General features: G+C 34.5%; 1 protein-coding gene across 7 annotated transcripts in view; it reads left to right on the top strand.

Annotated features, from left to right (window-relative positions):
* The window catches only part of LOC106882292 (uncharacterized), a 411,562-nt gene that overhangs the window by 247,055 nt on the left and 147,007 nt on the right, over window positions 1–17,500 (top strand). For 5 of the 7 annotated variants that reach the window (XM_089358701.1, XM_089358703.1, XM_089358702.1 and 2 more), the window contains 2 exons: window positions 6,380–6,725; window positions 15,371–15,463. The exons of 1 other annotated variant lie outside the window; for it this stretch is intronic. In XM_089358701.1, the coding sequence (XP_089214827.1) occupies window positions 6,709–6,725; window positions 15,371–15,463 (110 nt within the window). In that variant the 5' untranslated portion in view covers window positions 6,380–6,708. The remainder of the gene's footprint in view (window positions 1–6,379; window positions 6,726–15,370; window positions 15,464–17,500) is intronic. One more of the 7 variants, XM_052971216.2, reaches the window with a different exon arrangement.

The raw sequence follows: 17,500 nt of genomic DNA, 5'->3' as shown, positions 1-17,500 counted from the left end.
TGGGGGCGGTTCAGGCAGGAAGAAAGAAAGAAAGAAAGAAAGACTTAGGTATAGTTTTGTTGTGAGATGAGTTTTTAATGAACAGGCTTTGAAGGTGATACTTATAAACGGTTAGTTTAGAAGTTCGCTTATCTAGACATCGCAGAAATACGCTCCGAAAATATGCTTGCGATTTTTCTATATGTGCCTGTGTGTAAAATAGATAGATAGTGAGAAACAGAGAGAGAGAGAGTGTGTGTGTGTGTGTGTGTGTGTGTGTGTGTGTGTGTGTGTGTGTGTGTGAGTGCGTGTGCGTATGCGAGTTTTTATGGGCATGACTATGGTTGTGTGTATATGTGTATGTGCGTATATAAATATATATATATATATATATATGTGTATACAGAGAGAGAGCCAGGCACACAGACAGAGACAGTGAGAGAGAGAGAGAGTGATAGATAGATGTATATATTCATACATACACACACACATACATGCATACATAAATGCGTGTAGATATTTATTAATATAGATGAGCGTATATAAATATAAGTACATATGCATATATGTGTATATACACATACACACGTGCGTGCATTTACATTATAACAAACAGGAAAAACCTACTCAGTACCAGATATAGAGTATAAAAATTTTTTTTTCCCCCGTTATTTTTCGCTATTTCTTTAAGTTTCATGAATACTAGATCACTGTTAGTCTTTAAAACGTATTTTCAGCAGAGTACACATAAAACACCTTTTCTAAGGTCTTGGTCCTGGCAAATCAGCATTTAGCTTAAATTTTAGATGGGTTTTACTAATCGGATCTGTTAATATTCTGTGTATTGGCTATATATTTAGCCTCGCTGCAATTCATAATTTACAGGTACAGGAATATGTTTGAAATCTTAGTATTTCTGAGCATGTAAAAGTTTTTCAAGCATGAAGGGACGAAGAAAAATTTCCTTCTCTCATATTTCCGATGTGGCTGGTTTACATTCAGAATGTTGAAATTTTCAGTTGTGCATAGCTGACACTTAGCTGGGAGAATTGATTCAGCCAGTTTGGTAAGGCTTGTATATAAGGTTTAGACTGGCTATGGACAAAGCTGTAGATTTCATTAAAATCAGAATTTGGTACTAGTACCTATACGGTCTTTTTCTTAATGCCTTTCCGTAATACAGCATTCCCACCACTTTAGTGAAAGTTATTTCGCGACGATCATATAAGTTTTACTATTGATGTTGGTATAACATTCTTCATTTGTGTCTAATCACGTTGCATTCTGATTAAAATCTTTCCTTTCATTCCAGATTTTACACCAAATTGATTTAAGATTTTCCAGGGAAACAGCTCTTTTTACAAAGATTCTGTTTCTCTTCATCTCCAGCACCACAGCTTATAGCGTAGAGACAAAGTTGTGGTTAATACTGGCTTGCTCTAAAAAAAATTCTTCGATAACGGACTTTTTCTGGGTCTTGAGTTCATTGTTTTAAGTTATTAATTTTTCCTCAAGATTTTGAGTAGAACTTCTGTACACTCTTTGCTAATTTTCCCATGAACTAGTGTTCCTGTGCTGTGAACTTATTGTTCGCTTTACATTATAATAGTACTTAACTCAGATTCTGCGTCGGAGGTCGTTTATGCTTTCATCTAGTGTCGTTACCCACCTGAGTTGTTTATGTGGAGTTTCTTCATCACTGTGTCTTCCAGGTGTTCCTTCCGAGTGACAGCAACCGTATACAAGAAGGTATTGATATCCCAATACAAGTTATCATACCTTTTTTTATCACACCTAGCGATATCGACAATAACTTTTAACTTGACAGTTATTGGGGTTTTTTCCCCCAACTCACCTCAGTAAAGGCCTGTTATTTACCGATAGCTTAGAGAGGTTGGAAAAATTGTTTTCAAACTTTGTTTTGTTAAAATTATTTTAAGCACTATATCTTTGTTTCTCTATCTTTATATATGAATGTGTATGTGTTTGCGTGCATATGCATGTATGTCTGTGTTCCTGTATGTATATATATATATATATATATATATATATATATATATATATATATATATATATATATATATAAGATAGATAGATAGATAGATAGATAGATAGATAGATAGATAGATAGATAGATAGATAGATAGATAGATAGATAGATAGATATGCGTGTACGTGTTTATTTATGTATGTATATATAAGTATGTATATATGTGTGTGTATCTATATATATATGTATGTGTGTCTCTATATATGCATGTGTATGCATTGTGTGTGTGCATGTATATTGTATATGGACATACGTATATGCCTATGTGTATATGTGTTCAGTTCACAGTTACTACACATACTTATAGCTTCTTTCGTTCATCACTTATAATACCTATATTTTATCTATTTATTTATTTTATTTAAGGACTAGTCAGTAAAATGACAGAGGCAGTAAAAGTCGTTGAAACTTTGCGTTAATTTCCCCCTTCTTCAGATTTGATATTGATCAATTAAACTGTTAATACAATGGGATGGGAGAGTTACTCTTAAATATATATTTAATTTACTTCATAAAGGTGGAAAGAAACAGAAAGAAAAGGCAAAACGAAACAAAAAATGGGTTGGAGAAATAAAGAAACAAACAAAAAAAAAAAGTATCTTTTCCCCTTTTTTTGTCAGTAATTTGACTGCGACCATACCGGGGTATCACCTAAAGGGGTTTGTTTTTAGTTGAATAAATCAACCCCAGTTCCCTTTTTTTCTTTTTTTTTTTTTCGTTTCATATTTATCCTATCGATCTCTTCACCGAACCGCTAGGTAACCAATCTCAGCTGTCAAGTAGTGATGGGGGACAAACAAACACAAACACCATGATACATACACACAGGTGTGCGTGTGTGTGTGAATGCGTATGTATATATATATATATATATATATATATATATATATATATATATATATATATATATATATATATATATATATATATATATATATATATATATATGTGTGTGTGTATGTGTGTGTGTGTGTGTGTGTGTATACGTGTGTGTGTGTGTGGTGTGTGTGTGTGTGTGTGTGTGTGTGTGTGTGTGTGTGTGTGTGTGAGTGAGTGTATACGAGCGAGTTGACAAACGAAATTAAAATGTAATCAACATATTTGATATGATTATTTAAAACATTTTGATTCGGCTCCAAGCGACTTAAGGTTTCACGGGCTTTTAACAGAAACCCGGGCTCGTTCAAGTTCAGATTACCGAAGGGCTTCTTTCTGTTTCCCTCTACCAAATCCACTCACAAGGCTTTGGTCAGCCCGTGGCAATAGTAGAAGATACTTACCCTAGGTGTCACGCAGTGGGGTTAAACCCGGAATCATATGGTTGGGAAGAAAACTTCTTACCACACAGCAACGGTAGCACCTAGTGTGTATGATAAAACCACCAGTATCTAAATGAGGTTTGTCTTAAGCTAAAAGTGAAATTGAATATTCATTAGTAATCCTTGTTTTCTGCGATAAAATTTTGACTTAGGGCGATATCTATCTAGATTCTGCTAGAGAGGAAAGATTGAAAGTAAGTTCTGAAAAAAGCATAACTTACCTTTCATGAATTCTTTTTTGTCTTGTCTTAAGCGAATGCTTAAGATATCCTCATCATCACCATCGTCATGATCATCTTCATCATTATCATGAATATCATCATCATCATCACCATCGTTTTTTTCTTCTTCGTCCTCACCCTCCTCTTTATTATCATCATCATCTTCATCATACCCCTTCTCCTTATCCTACTCTTTCTTTCCCCTCCTCCTCCTCATCATCATTAGCATCAGGTATCATATATTCTCAGCAGGTTGAAATATATGGGTCGCCATCGCGGATTTCTTTGTGTATTTCCCTGATATACTTAACAGTTCACCAAGTTGCAAGTTCGTCACATTCTTGAAAATATTCAAACACGTTAGCCGCCGAGGTCAACTTCGCCACTCATCCTTTCGGGATCAATAAAATAAGTATCAATAGAGTACTGGGGTCGATGAAAATCGACTAGCCTTCTTCCCCAAGATTTCAGGCCCTGTGCCTAGAGTAGAAAGGACATCATCCAAACACGCTTCTATTTCTCAATCAGAGTTATTTCAATGAATAACTAATCAAAAATATTCGGAAGATTTATATAATTCTATATTTTTATACTAGCATAAAATTGTCTTAACATTATATATATATTGGCGGTACCCCAACATGGCCGAAGCCTCAAGGCTGGAGCATATAAAAGAATAAAACAATATATATAAAATGTATTCTTTTATTCTCTCTCTCCCTCTACATATATATATATTATATATGTATATTATATATATTATATATATACACTTATATATTATATACATATACATATATATTATATTTATAAATATTATATATATTGTATATACATATTTTACATATACACATCATATATATATTATACATATGTGTATATCATATATATATTTTATATATATATATATACATATATAGGCGCAGGAGTGGCTGTGTTTTAAGTAGCTTGCTTACCGACCACATGGTTCCGGGTTCAGTTCCACTGCGTGGCACCTTCGGCAAGTGTCTTCTACTATAGCCTTGGGCCGACCAAAGCCTTGTGAGTGGATTTGGTAGACGGAAACTGAAAGAAGCCCGTCGTATATATGTATATGTATGTATATATATGTGTGTGTTTGTGTGTCTGTGTTTGTCCCCCCAACATCGCTTGACAACCGATGCTGGTGAGTTTTCGCCCTCGTAACTTAGCGGTTCGGCAAAAGAGACCGATAGAATAAGTACTAAACTTACATAGAATAGGTGCTGGGGTCGATTTGCTCGACTAAAGGCGGAGCTCCAGCATGGCCGCAGTCAAATGACTGAAACAAGTAAAAGAGTATATATATATATATATATATATATATATATATATATATTTATATATATATATATATATATATATATATATATATATATATATACTCTTGTTTGTTGATTGTTCATGTACGTGTGTGTGTGTGTGTATCTACATATATACATACAGGAGTGGTGATCTAAAAGCCTCCACACAGAAGAAATCGGTCGTTACTTAATCATAAGCAACGGCGCAAAACCACGCTGGTGTTCAGCATGATTGCAGCCGCTTAGCTGAAACAAATAAAAGAATAAACAAGTAAAAGAATATATATATATATATATATATATATATATATATATATATATATATACATATATATATATATATATATATATATATATATATATATATATATATATATATATATATATATATTGCTCATGTCATCAGAATTTAGAAACTGCGAGTACGTGAAATAGAAAAGCTGTATCTGAAAGCAAATAAAGCGAGAAATACTAGTGTTTAAGAATAAAGTTTTTAAAATGTATAGGAATTTTAAGAATTACCTTGGGCCAATGGTAGAATACCTAACATGTTCATAGGAGATGTGGGTTTGAGTCCCACGGGCATCCTTCCACCTTTTTATTCAAAGTGATTTTAATCCAATATTTACATGCTGTTATTTACAGCTTTATTTGCTTCGAGATTCACTGTTCCTACATTTATGTATGTGTATATGTGTGTGTGTATACACACACGCACACATACACATACGTTTAAGTAAAATCAAAATATATCGAAAAATTGTCCAATACTTTCTTTTGCTATGATTAAAATATTCCTGGTCATTGACCAATGTTACGTTGTCAGGCATTTTTCTTCTTAGCTCATTATTATTTCTTGTTAGCTTTTGTGATGTCCCTACACTAATCAATGTACACTTTGTGCATTTATTTATTGATTCTCTTGTACCAGTATTATGGAAAGTTCGCTAATGAGGTTATAATGAGACCAAGATATGGTCAGAGTAGTCTCCCGTATTTACTTAAATAATATTAGCTACTGATATTTTTTTTCTTCTTACACAATTATTTCTTGTTAACTTTTTAATGTACTCTGCATTAATTAGATTAACAATAACCTAAATTTTCTTCTTTGTATATCTTTCTTATAATGGTTATTGGTATGATTCTTATATTCCTGGGCAGGCAAAGTAATACAACACTCGTCATGATAAAGGTTATTTACCACCGAGAAACAACCAGTCATTATTCTTTAAATTAAGCTATGGTTTCATTCTGAAAAAGGAAAGAAAACAAGAACAGATATATTTGTATTTTGCTATGTTCTACAAAAAATAAATCCATTCTTTTAACAAAACTATTTTAAACACTTTCTTTTTCTTTCTTCTTTTTTTACATGACTTGTATCTTCTTTTTCATTTATTTTACTTTTGTTTTTGTTTAATTGATTTATCTTTGTTTTTTCCTATATTATTGTTATTATTATTATTATTTTTTTATTTATCCTAGGCCCTTATATCTCGCAGATAGCCTAATAGGATGATATCTGATTGGTCAGTTTGGCATCCCCTTTTAAAGATCAATTAGCGTGGAGGTAGTAGTGAAATGAGTAAAAAGCATCTGTCACTGGAAGTTGACCCCATCCATATATGGCTATCTGTTAAATATTCTGAAGAGATTCGATTGGACAGCGACCACGCACCAACTGAACAACTAAATGACTAACTACTACTACTCACTAACTTTGCTCCCCAATTTCTTTCGACTAAAAACAGTAGCTTTAACTTCTGCTTAGTCTGTGCTTTCGAAGAGAACTTGACATTCGGACTAACTGCGAAATGATGACCACAGGACGGTAAGTAACATAGTCCATCGATATTTTTCAACATTTGGCTCGATGAAAAATATCTAAAGACATAGATTGAAACAATATTAATAATATTCAGTATCAACTTGTTAATGTGATATATTATTATTAACCCATACACATGTTTTTCATACCTGATACACGTATTTTAAAAAGCATTTGGACTGCCCTTTCGTTTGATCAATTAACAAACAGGAAATATGCGCATGTCATTCTTCTACCTGCAATTCCTGGATTGCTAAAAATTCTTAACCTGCAATTCCTGGATTGCTAAGAATTCTTAGCAATCCAGAAATTATCAATATATAGTCGTTCTGGCGACAGGAGGTTGTAGTGACCCTAACGCACACCGATATTCTGTACATTTCCTTTGATTACAAAAACTAAAACTAAACACACTGGAAATGTTCCCTCCTCTTCTTTAACATCCATATTCTCTTATCTAAATCATAACTCACAGATTACCTCTTCACAAGCAAAAAAAAAAAAACTTATCTTGTTCCTCTCTCAACCCTTATTTATAGAGCATCTCTTCTGTCCCGGCTATATTCTTTATTTCAACGTCGCTTCGAAAGGTGGTATCTACGACCATGTAGATTCACTCTCATCACTACAACTCACCTTTCTCACTGGTATCAGCAACAAAAACTTTCCAGTTACTCTGGCTCAAAAGTCTCCGCCTTCACTCCTCTTAATATACCTGCTTTTCTACAACTCCATTAACTCCTGCAAACACCAACAATTCTTCGATTATATCTATTTTTATATTGCGAACCTCTCTCTTGTTTCACACTTCTCTAAATTAATCATCTTCTGTCACTTCAATGCTCAACCCCGAGCTCTTTCTCCCTTCCAGACCCAAATTCACCCAAACTATCCCGTCTCTGCACCTATCGAGTCATTTTATCACTGTCTTACTGCGACAACCTATCAAATATCCACATACAAACCAACGCATCCAATTTACCGAGCTGTATGTCACTTCAAATCAGCTGACTAGCAGGAACTCCACTTTTTCTATGCTAACTATCCTTAGCGTCACATACGCTTCATATCTGACATCAGAAATAGTTAAATATGTGATTAAAACTATCCTTCAGGTTCACCTCTCAACACTCTACACACAACCAAAGCCCGAAGCAGCAAGTCTCCCAAATAGTTCAATCATAGATGCATTGCAGCACTTTGGTAAAAAAAAAAAAAAAACACGACCGGCAGCACTTGGAGAAGATCACATACATATACAAACTGAATGATTCTGCTCCAAGATCTTAATTCCTGCACTATCTTCATCTCAGCCACAAAGGATGTCTCTGCGCATTGCACAGCCCCCATGCTCTCTCGCTCCAAGAAACAGGTGTAGAGATCTTTTTGGTAAATGCCCAAAAGATCTCTAGCAACTTGTAGGAATTTGCCATTCCGCCACTTCTCAAATATGATGTTTTTATAATCAATACTCACGCGGAATATATATCCATATTGCTACCCGTTTTGCATACACTATACACATTTGATAAATCTCAAAAACTATCCCTTCTTTCCCACTAACACACACACACAGTACGAAAGCAACTCCTGTCGCTTCAAACCAAAGAGGCCAAAAGCCCTGACGTACCCCTCAAACAATGCATCCCAGAGTTAGGCCCTATATTTACCAAACTTTCCAATTTCATCTCTCTCTCTTTCTCTCTCTCTCTCTCTCTCTCTTTCTCTCTCTTCTCTCTCTCTCTCTCTCTCTCTCTCTCTCTCTCTCTCTCTCTCTCTCTCTCTCTCTCTCTCTCTCCATGAATGGAATCGGAAATGAATATCCGACTCGGAGTCGATTTTTGGTTATAAATAGTTTATTCCAGGAGCTATTTATATGGGGAAGAGGCATAAATGAAACCTTTCGAACTTTTTTTTTTACCTTTTAAAGTCGATAGAATTAAACCCTTGGAGATAATTCTTTTTATGATTAAATGCTTTTCAACTGTTTCTGTTGCTCTGTTTTTCAACTGATACGTAGTTGTGATTTTAGAATCTTATAGCACTTTGGAATTTACATGGTGAGGGTGAGTAGCAATGACCTTAATATTTTAAACACTCCTATCGGATGATGGCGGTCGGAATAATGTAGTGAAGTCTGAAGGTTAATATTTAATTGTTGTGGTTTAGTCGTAGATCAGGGATTCTCAGCCATTTTTTTAATTACCTGTGGACCCTTTGATTATTATTCTATGCTGGTGGACCCCCATAGCCATTTGATATTTAAAATCTAGTTTTATAGATTCTTCTTTCAAAATTCCTATTTTGGTATTTATACATTCACTTGTGTAAGCTAAGCTATTTAAAACGTCAGAGAAAGAAACGTAGCTGTCTTTTGTAATAAATAAATACATCTGAAGCAAAATATTTTCATAGAACCATAAAATACTACTGTGGTTCCGCAATTTTCTGTTTTGTTTGTGTGGACCACCAAAATCTTATATAGGCAATAAGGGGTCATATGGAACCCGAAACAGATGTGAGGTGGAAATTTCAGCATTGGATAGGTTGAAGTCAAATTATATATAGACTGAGCAATTTTTCAAGAAACAGGAGTAGAGAGATTGAAGGGTGTTAAAAGAAATAACAGCCAAATTTCCCTTGATATCTTAAATGAAGCAAGCCTATTGAAGAACTTAACTCTGAAAACAATAATCCAGGAAAAAATCACGATTGTCGTGATAGAAATATCGCAATCGAATTATATAAATGTATTAGCTAACACGAAGCAAATTTAGAAGGAAATTATTCGTAATCAACGGCAGAAATCATGAGCAAAATGATAGTCTAATGCAGTAGTTCCCAACCTGGGGTCCGTGGACCCCTGGTGGTCCGTGAACCCCTGGTGGTCCGCAAAGGTAGTACTGGAGGTCCGTGAACTAAATTCAAAATTTCATATATATATATATACATACATAAGGATAAGCATATTACAAAGGGTCCGTGAGAAAACTCATTTAAATAAAAGGGTTGGGAACCACTGGTCGGCTGTCAGATAGAATGTCTTACCGTATTTGCTCTAGTGTCTGCTGCTTTGAGTTCAAATCCCGTCGAAATCAATCTTATTTCTCATCTTTCTAGGGTGTTCAATAAGTAATACATCAATCGAAGGCAGCGGATTAGCGAAAGTGTTAGAGTCAAACACGACTCCTTGTGTTATCTGCTCTGGGTTTTTCTTTTTTTTTTTTTTTGCGTTCTATGCTCAAAGTCTCCACTTTACTCGTGTCTCTTCAATAGTAAAGCTACAGCGAAGTGCTCGCATCGAATCTAATGGAGAAAGAGAGAGGGGAGGAAAAGGGAGAGAGAAAGAGGAAGAGAGTGATGCCTCATGAAATTCTAATGAATTCACAGATTAAGGTGACGATGGAGTGACTTCATAAGAGCATTATGAACCCAGAAGGGTGCCGATAGGATTTTCGTTTTTCACACAACGTAATCATCATTTCAATGAAATATATACAATAGAATAGGTTTGTGTTCTGTAAAAATGAGAGAATTCTAATAGAGGCCGATTGCTAAGAATTCTCTTTCACCTCTGTCTTTCTCTCTCTCTCCCTCTCCTTCTCTCTTGGTCATATAAACCTTCGATTTATTTTGTGGGTTGTGTGAATTTAGGGATTCACTTATAATCATTAGTAGCTGGTTGTGTATCGTTGCAGTCCTAGTTGTTGCTTGGCTCCAGTCAGACCTCACCAAGCATACCTGTGAATACCAGCAGTATCCCAGCCATGACCATCATTAGTTATATAGAATTACATTATCTAGTTTACTATTCCTTTCCTAAGGTGTTCAAGGTTGCGATTTGAAAAGAATATTTGGCTGTTACTTCTGGCATGTTGAACAACCACAGGGAGGCTCTCTCACTTTAACTTGTCTATGGAAGGAAAGAGAAAAAGTGTGGGTGTACGTGTGTGTGTGTGTGAGAGAGAGAGAGAGAGAGAGAGAGAGAGAGCGATAGATGAACTATCCTGGTGGTTATGTATCACCCGTATATGTGTATGTGCGGGTGTGTATGTATGTGTGTTTGAATGTATGCATGTATGTATGTATGTATGTATGTTTGTATGTATGTATGTATGTATGTTTGTATGTATGTATGTATGTATGTGTGTTGTTATGTGTTAGTTTTTTCTTAGATAAACAAGGATTAATACCCGGACCACGATTTCGTTCACCAGGCTCTTTAGTCGACTGCATGCGTCAGCGGAAAGGAGAAAAAATGAAATGGCTACACCACCAAATACACCCACAAACTATGCATACGTGCATACATACGCATGTATATGTATATGTGTGTGTGTGACAGAGGGAGATGGGGTGGGGTTATTGGTACAACCATAGGTCGATAGAATATGAAACTTCAATGTTTTGGCGATTTGTTCAATTGGCCATACTTTTCTCTACAATTTTCTTTTATTTCATATCAATCTTGTTATTCGTTACTGCTGAACATTACTGACAGCTAGAATAATTCATATATATATATATATATATATATATATATATATATATATATATACACACACACACTTTTACTATATCGACACTTGTCGGAACGGCTGACCTACTAGTCTCCTAGAATTCTTGCGATTACATTTAACTCAGATACGAAGTACTAAGATTTTAGATTGGAGCTAATCACCATTTAATGAAAGACATTAATTTCTACAAATTTTGTTTATCGCTCAGTCGAAAATTCCTAGTGATGTTGGCGATCTTTGTTTTTTCTTTTCCTTTTTTTTTTTTTTTTAGTCATGTACGATTATTTTGGAGTAGAAATTTCCCACACTATGATTCTCCATGCCAACTATCAGCAAAATTCCTGTTTCTTACATTCTTTAAACATTAAGAGAATAAGGTACTAACTCAGATCAGAATGGTTAAAATTCAATTCTTATTTCAATAATCCTTAAAAATCAACATGTCAAATATGAAAATTTCTTCCCTTACTTGGAAAATGACAAAAACATTTAGAAACATCCATCCATCCATCTTCTCTACTCGCGATTCCTGGGAGGGCCGGGGTGCGTACAGTCCTCAGGTATCTCATCCTTAGGGTCCTATCAAAAGCAACTATTATTAGATTTTCCGGCTGAATTCCTAAGCGTGACCAGCTGAGACCCAGGATATTATCCAACCATCTTGCTTTTGATCTAAACAAAATAGTACTTTAATTATACCAAATTGTCATACATTGATATTTGTGTAGATTTTAATTACACGATATTTGTTATATTTTAAAAAAAACTTAAGTTCTGTAATGGTGTTACAAATAGAAAAACAAAACAATGCCAATACAGGCTTTCATTAATGTGAGACCACTTCAGCTTACTCTGACGGTCACTTATTATATCAGTTGTTTCATCCTTTATTATCAATGTACAATTCGAAGACATAATTAGAAAAGAGTTTGTGTTTATCAGAGAACAAAAGGGAAAGTGTGCAATAATGAAGACACTAAGAAACGGAAAGCGCAGGCGTGGCTATGTGATAAGAAGTTTCCCAACTATCGGGCTTCGGGTTCGGTCCTATTGCTGGGCATCACCTTCGGAAAGTGCCTGCTACTATAACCCGGGGCCAACAAAAGCTTTTGTGGCTGGATTTGGTAGTAGTCGGAAACTGAAAGAAACCCATCACGCGCGCGCGCGTGTATGTGTGTGTGTGTACTACGATTATGTTTATCTCCCACTACCACTGGTAAACCGGAGTTGGTTTATTTACGCGCCCATAAGTAAGTGCTTCGGCAAAATGAGACCGATAGAATATGTACCAGGCTTTAAAACAAAAATTAAGTACTAGGGTTGATTTGTTCACTAAATCCCTCAAAGCGGTGCTCAGCATGGCCGTGGTCCAACGACTGAAGCAAGTAAAAGAAAAAAGATTATCATGAAAAGTCTCGAAGTAAGGAAGTATTCAATAGTAAATGTTTTTCATCTTCTGCATATCTATTCTTAAGGTCCAGCGTTATTCCTCAATGAATTAGAAGCAGGTTTTACTCTGGTGTTGTTGATTGATTTAAGCCCCTTAAGCCCCAAGTCGGTACTTACCACGCAAACGTATATTGTCAAAGTTGTTCCATGTGTAACAGCCCCGATTTAATTTCAAACATGCATTATCTAAATTTTTTTTTTTTTTTTCCCCTAAAACGGTAGTGTGGTTTGAAGGAGATTCGGCTGCGATTTCTAACAGACTGGCGGAACACATAATGGTTCCCTCGACACCCATGTCTCGGTGTTCAGTGCAACGAGACGAAGTGAAGTTACAACCGTTTTCATTTCACTTCAATTAGGCTTACGGAAGCTATGAGAAATGCATTGTTATGTAGTTTGTATTCTATTCTACTAAAAGCTTGATACATTTTGCCGAATCAAAAGAATATATATACATATATATATATATATATATGTGTGTGTGTGTGTGTGTGTGTGTGTGTGTGTGTGTGTGTGTGTGTGTGTGTGTGTGTGTGTGTGTGTGTGTGTGTGTGTGTGTGTATGAATTATAAAACAAGAAGCTGAAATGAAGAGGCTTTCATCCAAATCACAACAGTTGTTTCTGTGCATTAGCATCAGTTGTTAGTGCACGTTATAAGATTATTACCCACATGATATTAAATTGTACACACACAAACACACACACACACACACAAGCACACATAGATAGATAGATAGATAGATAGATAGATAGATAGATAGATAGATAGATAGATAGATAGAATAGTTTAATGGCCGACATTTCTTTTGAGGAAAACATTACGTATCGCATATTAATCATTAAAAAAGATTTGATGAAGTGGAATTGACGAAGAAATTTAAAGGAACTACGGGGTGTTCTACGATATCTAAACCTCTATCTTGCAATTCTGAATTTATATCCAGCAAGAGTCGATTTTGTTTTTAATTACTTCGGGGTCAATAAAATGTATAAGAGTATTAATATTAAAGTTGGGTCTATCGATTATTTCCCAATCAGTCTTAGAAAAATAGTGGGTAAGAAGCACGTCAATCTCGTAATCCACAAGAGTGGACATGAGCCTTGAATAAAATCAATATTCTTAAAGGCAACATTTTTAAGAAAATTACTAAATATATCTTACCAGAAGACCAAGTCTTAATGTCGTACAGATGAAACGAGTAGAGTATTTCTTTTATAGTTAACACTGATCCTTGAAGAAATTATATTTCTTTTATCAAGCGAATCGCTTCAAATATTTCCCAAATTGAGATTTTGGTTTGTAATTCTTGTACCTTAAGAAAATACGAAAATGTGTGATTAAACCATACAATATTTTTCTGAAAGCTATAGAGCTATAGATCATTGTTGTATGACATAAACGAGAGTCCTCTCTTGAATAGAGATTTGTACCTCATCCATTTAGCTTTACCGATACCACGAAAAGCGTCAGGGTTAATGTACTTATATAAAACATGCTGATACAAACATATATACATACACACACACGCATATATATATAATATCAAGAATCAGTCAGGGAGAAAAGAGGGGAGACACAGAAAGAGAAAGAAAACGGGAGGTAGGGAGAAGTTCTATGCATTGATCAGAATGATCAGAATGTCAATAATTATGACGTTAAGGGGAAAGAAACATGTCTGGATAGAACGAAGCTTTTTCGATAAATTATCTTCCCAGACGGTGCGAAAGAGAGAGAGAGAGAATTTGATGCAGTGTATGTATATTTATTGGGATATAGATTTTGCTACGGTTCATTTATTTTGATGCAGTTTATATTTATTGATGTGTAAGGTTTTATTGTGGTTTATATATTTTCATACAGTTTATATTTATTGAGGAGTTGTTGTTGTTGTTCTTGTTGTTGTTATGCTTTTGTTTGTTTGTTTTTTGTCTTTTTTTATTTTTCATTTTCCAATTTCAAAAGACGAGGGGAAATAAATATCTAAAAGATCAGGGGGGAATAGGTTTGGCAATAGAAAGAATAAATAAATACACCCGATGAAAAGTATTAACCAGTTTGACATCTGAAGGCTGACTTCAAACCATTAGAATTATATTCAATTGTATATGAATATTTTAAAAAGTTTTTAAATCGTCTCTAATGTTTCACATGAAAATTAACTCTTTGATAGCTTATGCAAAGCACCTACTAAGGCATTGATTGACTAGACTTTGTGTGTACGCTACATACAAAGCATTAATTCTGATCTATGAACTTATTCTTGAACGCTTCCTTACTTTTAAAGTGAATTATTGTTACCCTACGTTCATCTATGGGTCTATTTTGTATAGAAGACACATATTATTTGATCGTTGTTCCATTAAAATTATAAAAGTACATGAGTGAAAATGATATATTTTAAACAAATATTTAAAAACACTTCCTAAATTTTGAACCACAGATAAGCTGTGAAACATAATATATTAGAATATTCGAATGTTCCCAATTTTCCATATAGCTTTGATAGCTAAAAGCAAATTGAAACAGATGCAACAACGCGCGCCGCTTCCGCACACGTGTATGTGTGTATGTTCCATACCCGAACCCGTAACCCCGTACAGCCATTAGTTTTGTATATTATTGTTAATTCAAATTTAACTTAACACAGTTTTCACATTGATTTTCATTCAACTTTCAGGATTACAAAACTTGATAAAATACATCAGAAACACAGAAAACAAAAATCTCCCCGAAAAATAGCGCTTGTGAGATTCGAACAGACATGCCAAGGGTAAGAAATATATCTTGTATTTTTCAATGAGCCAAAGAGAGCCTTTTGTTGAAGTCTCTTATTGATGATTCTCATTCGATTTTCTTGGAATGTTTGGCTCAGAAGCAACTTATATCAAATAAAAAAAAAATATTATAATATTATTAATAATAATAATAATAATAAATTATAACAATCTTTACACACATTCACAGCACTCATTCCCATACATAAAAGTAGATCAGGTTGGATCAAAGATTATTATTATGTCCCATATAAACATACACCAGCAGTGCTTGGTGTATAGAATAATGAAGGAAAATATTTTATTTTTATAATAATAATGCATCTAAATAACTATCAAATTATCTGACGATCCAAATTTAATATGTAGATGACGTGTAACCCCAGCAATTGAGAAGAAATGCTTGAGGCGTGCAGAATACGTACGCCTGACAAAAAGAGCTTGTTTCTTTATAAATACAGATAATGTAATAGATACCCTTTATCATATAACAGTTGGGCAACTCTCAAGTTTCTGATTCAAACATGTCTCTTTTAGTAACAAGTAAAAGAGCCTCATTTGATAAAAGTTTTACGAGAAATGGATGGGCATCAGCAGATCCAACCTGTTCTCCTAACCAAAATCTTTATGTGAGCTCAAAAGAGAGAGAGAGAGAGAGAGTGAAGAGATTTGCCATGAGCATCTTTGTGTGTTTGTGTCAATAATTCTGTTTCTATTTTGATCATTATGATTATCACCAAGTTTCCAGTTCATGAAAATTTACCATGAAATTATCGTCTGCCTAAAACTGAGTTTCTGTATCATTTGTGCAAGTTGTAACTTATACCTTGTATGTATTATGTATGTTTATTGTATACTAGCAAACCCATGGACATTTCCACTGTTATTGTGTAAACTACTTGTTTGTTGAAAGTTTATAGAGAATCTGGAAATACACACTTTTTTTCATTTTTTTTATGTGCGGAGTGGGGGGGGGCATTTCATTCTTATGATTATTTAACGTCGACAGAGATTGACTGAGCGCATCTTAGAATGAAAATACAGATTCATTTCTATATATATATATTATTTTTTTTTTCCTTTTTTCACATTTTTCATTGTAACTATGTCAATTTTGATGAAAATTTATTGAAAAATAATGTTTATAGCGAATGTTTTAACCAATCGTAAATAGTGAACGAAATTAAAGAGATATTCTGTCTGAAATATTGTTCTTTCGCGATATGACAACGTTGGTAAAACTTTAGCAAACCTCGTTTTTATACCAAAGGAAAATTTATGAGACTGGATTTGAAACAGAAGTCCCAAGAAACAAAGTACATGAAGTTACCTTGTGAGGTAGGATTCAAAATATATTTGGCCACTAATATAGATAGATAGATAGAAAGATAGATAGATAGATAGATAGATAGATAGATAGATAGATAGATAGATAGATAGATAGATATTCAAACATAGACTCAGCATTAATGTACGATAAAACATTGGGGTGAGACCACAGAGTTTACTCTTTTAGATGCACTCGGGAACAGTTCGACTGGCTTCAACTGGTTCCAAGTTAACTTATCTAGAGAGAGACAGTCCTATTGTTTTATCATACCATCTATTTATACTGCGACGCTGCATGTATGTTTAATAAACATGCGCATGGGAAATTAACCACACCGTATCCTCACACGCGCTTTTTCTGTACTTTATATATATATATATATATATATATATATATATATATACGAGGGGAAGTCAAAAGTTATCCGCACTTTCGCTATAGCATATCTTTATTATTGTCACACTGCCTTCTGCGCATGCGTGCTTATAGTTGGTACGGTTGTGCTCACATGATCGAAGTTTGAGCCTGATCGCACCATCTTTCTTTCTGGCTTTACAGCGTAAGCATGGCCGTTCCACTAGCAATGTGCACCAAAGAAGAACAAAGAGCAGTGATCCGATTTTTCTGGAAAAGGTGTGTACGATCAACAGTGCAAGATACAATACTTTGCTGGCCAACAGACTGAAGCCAGCAATTTACACCA

This window comes from Octopus bimaculoides, chromosome 10, assembly GCF_046866305.1.
Source record: "Octopus bimaculoides isolate indiv1 chromosome 10, ASM4686630v1, whole genome shotgun sequence".
NCBI lineage: Eukaryota > Metazoa > Mollusca > Cephalopoda > Octopoda > Octopodidae > Octopus > Octopus bimaculoides.
The sequence above is the reverse complement of the archived record's forward strand: the minus strand, read 5'-3'. Positions and strand labels throughout refer to the sequence as shown.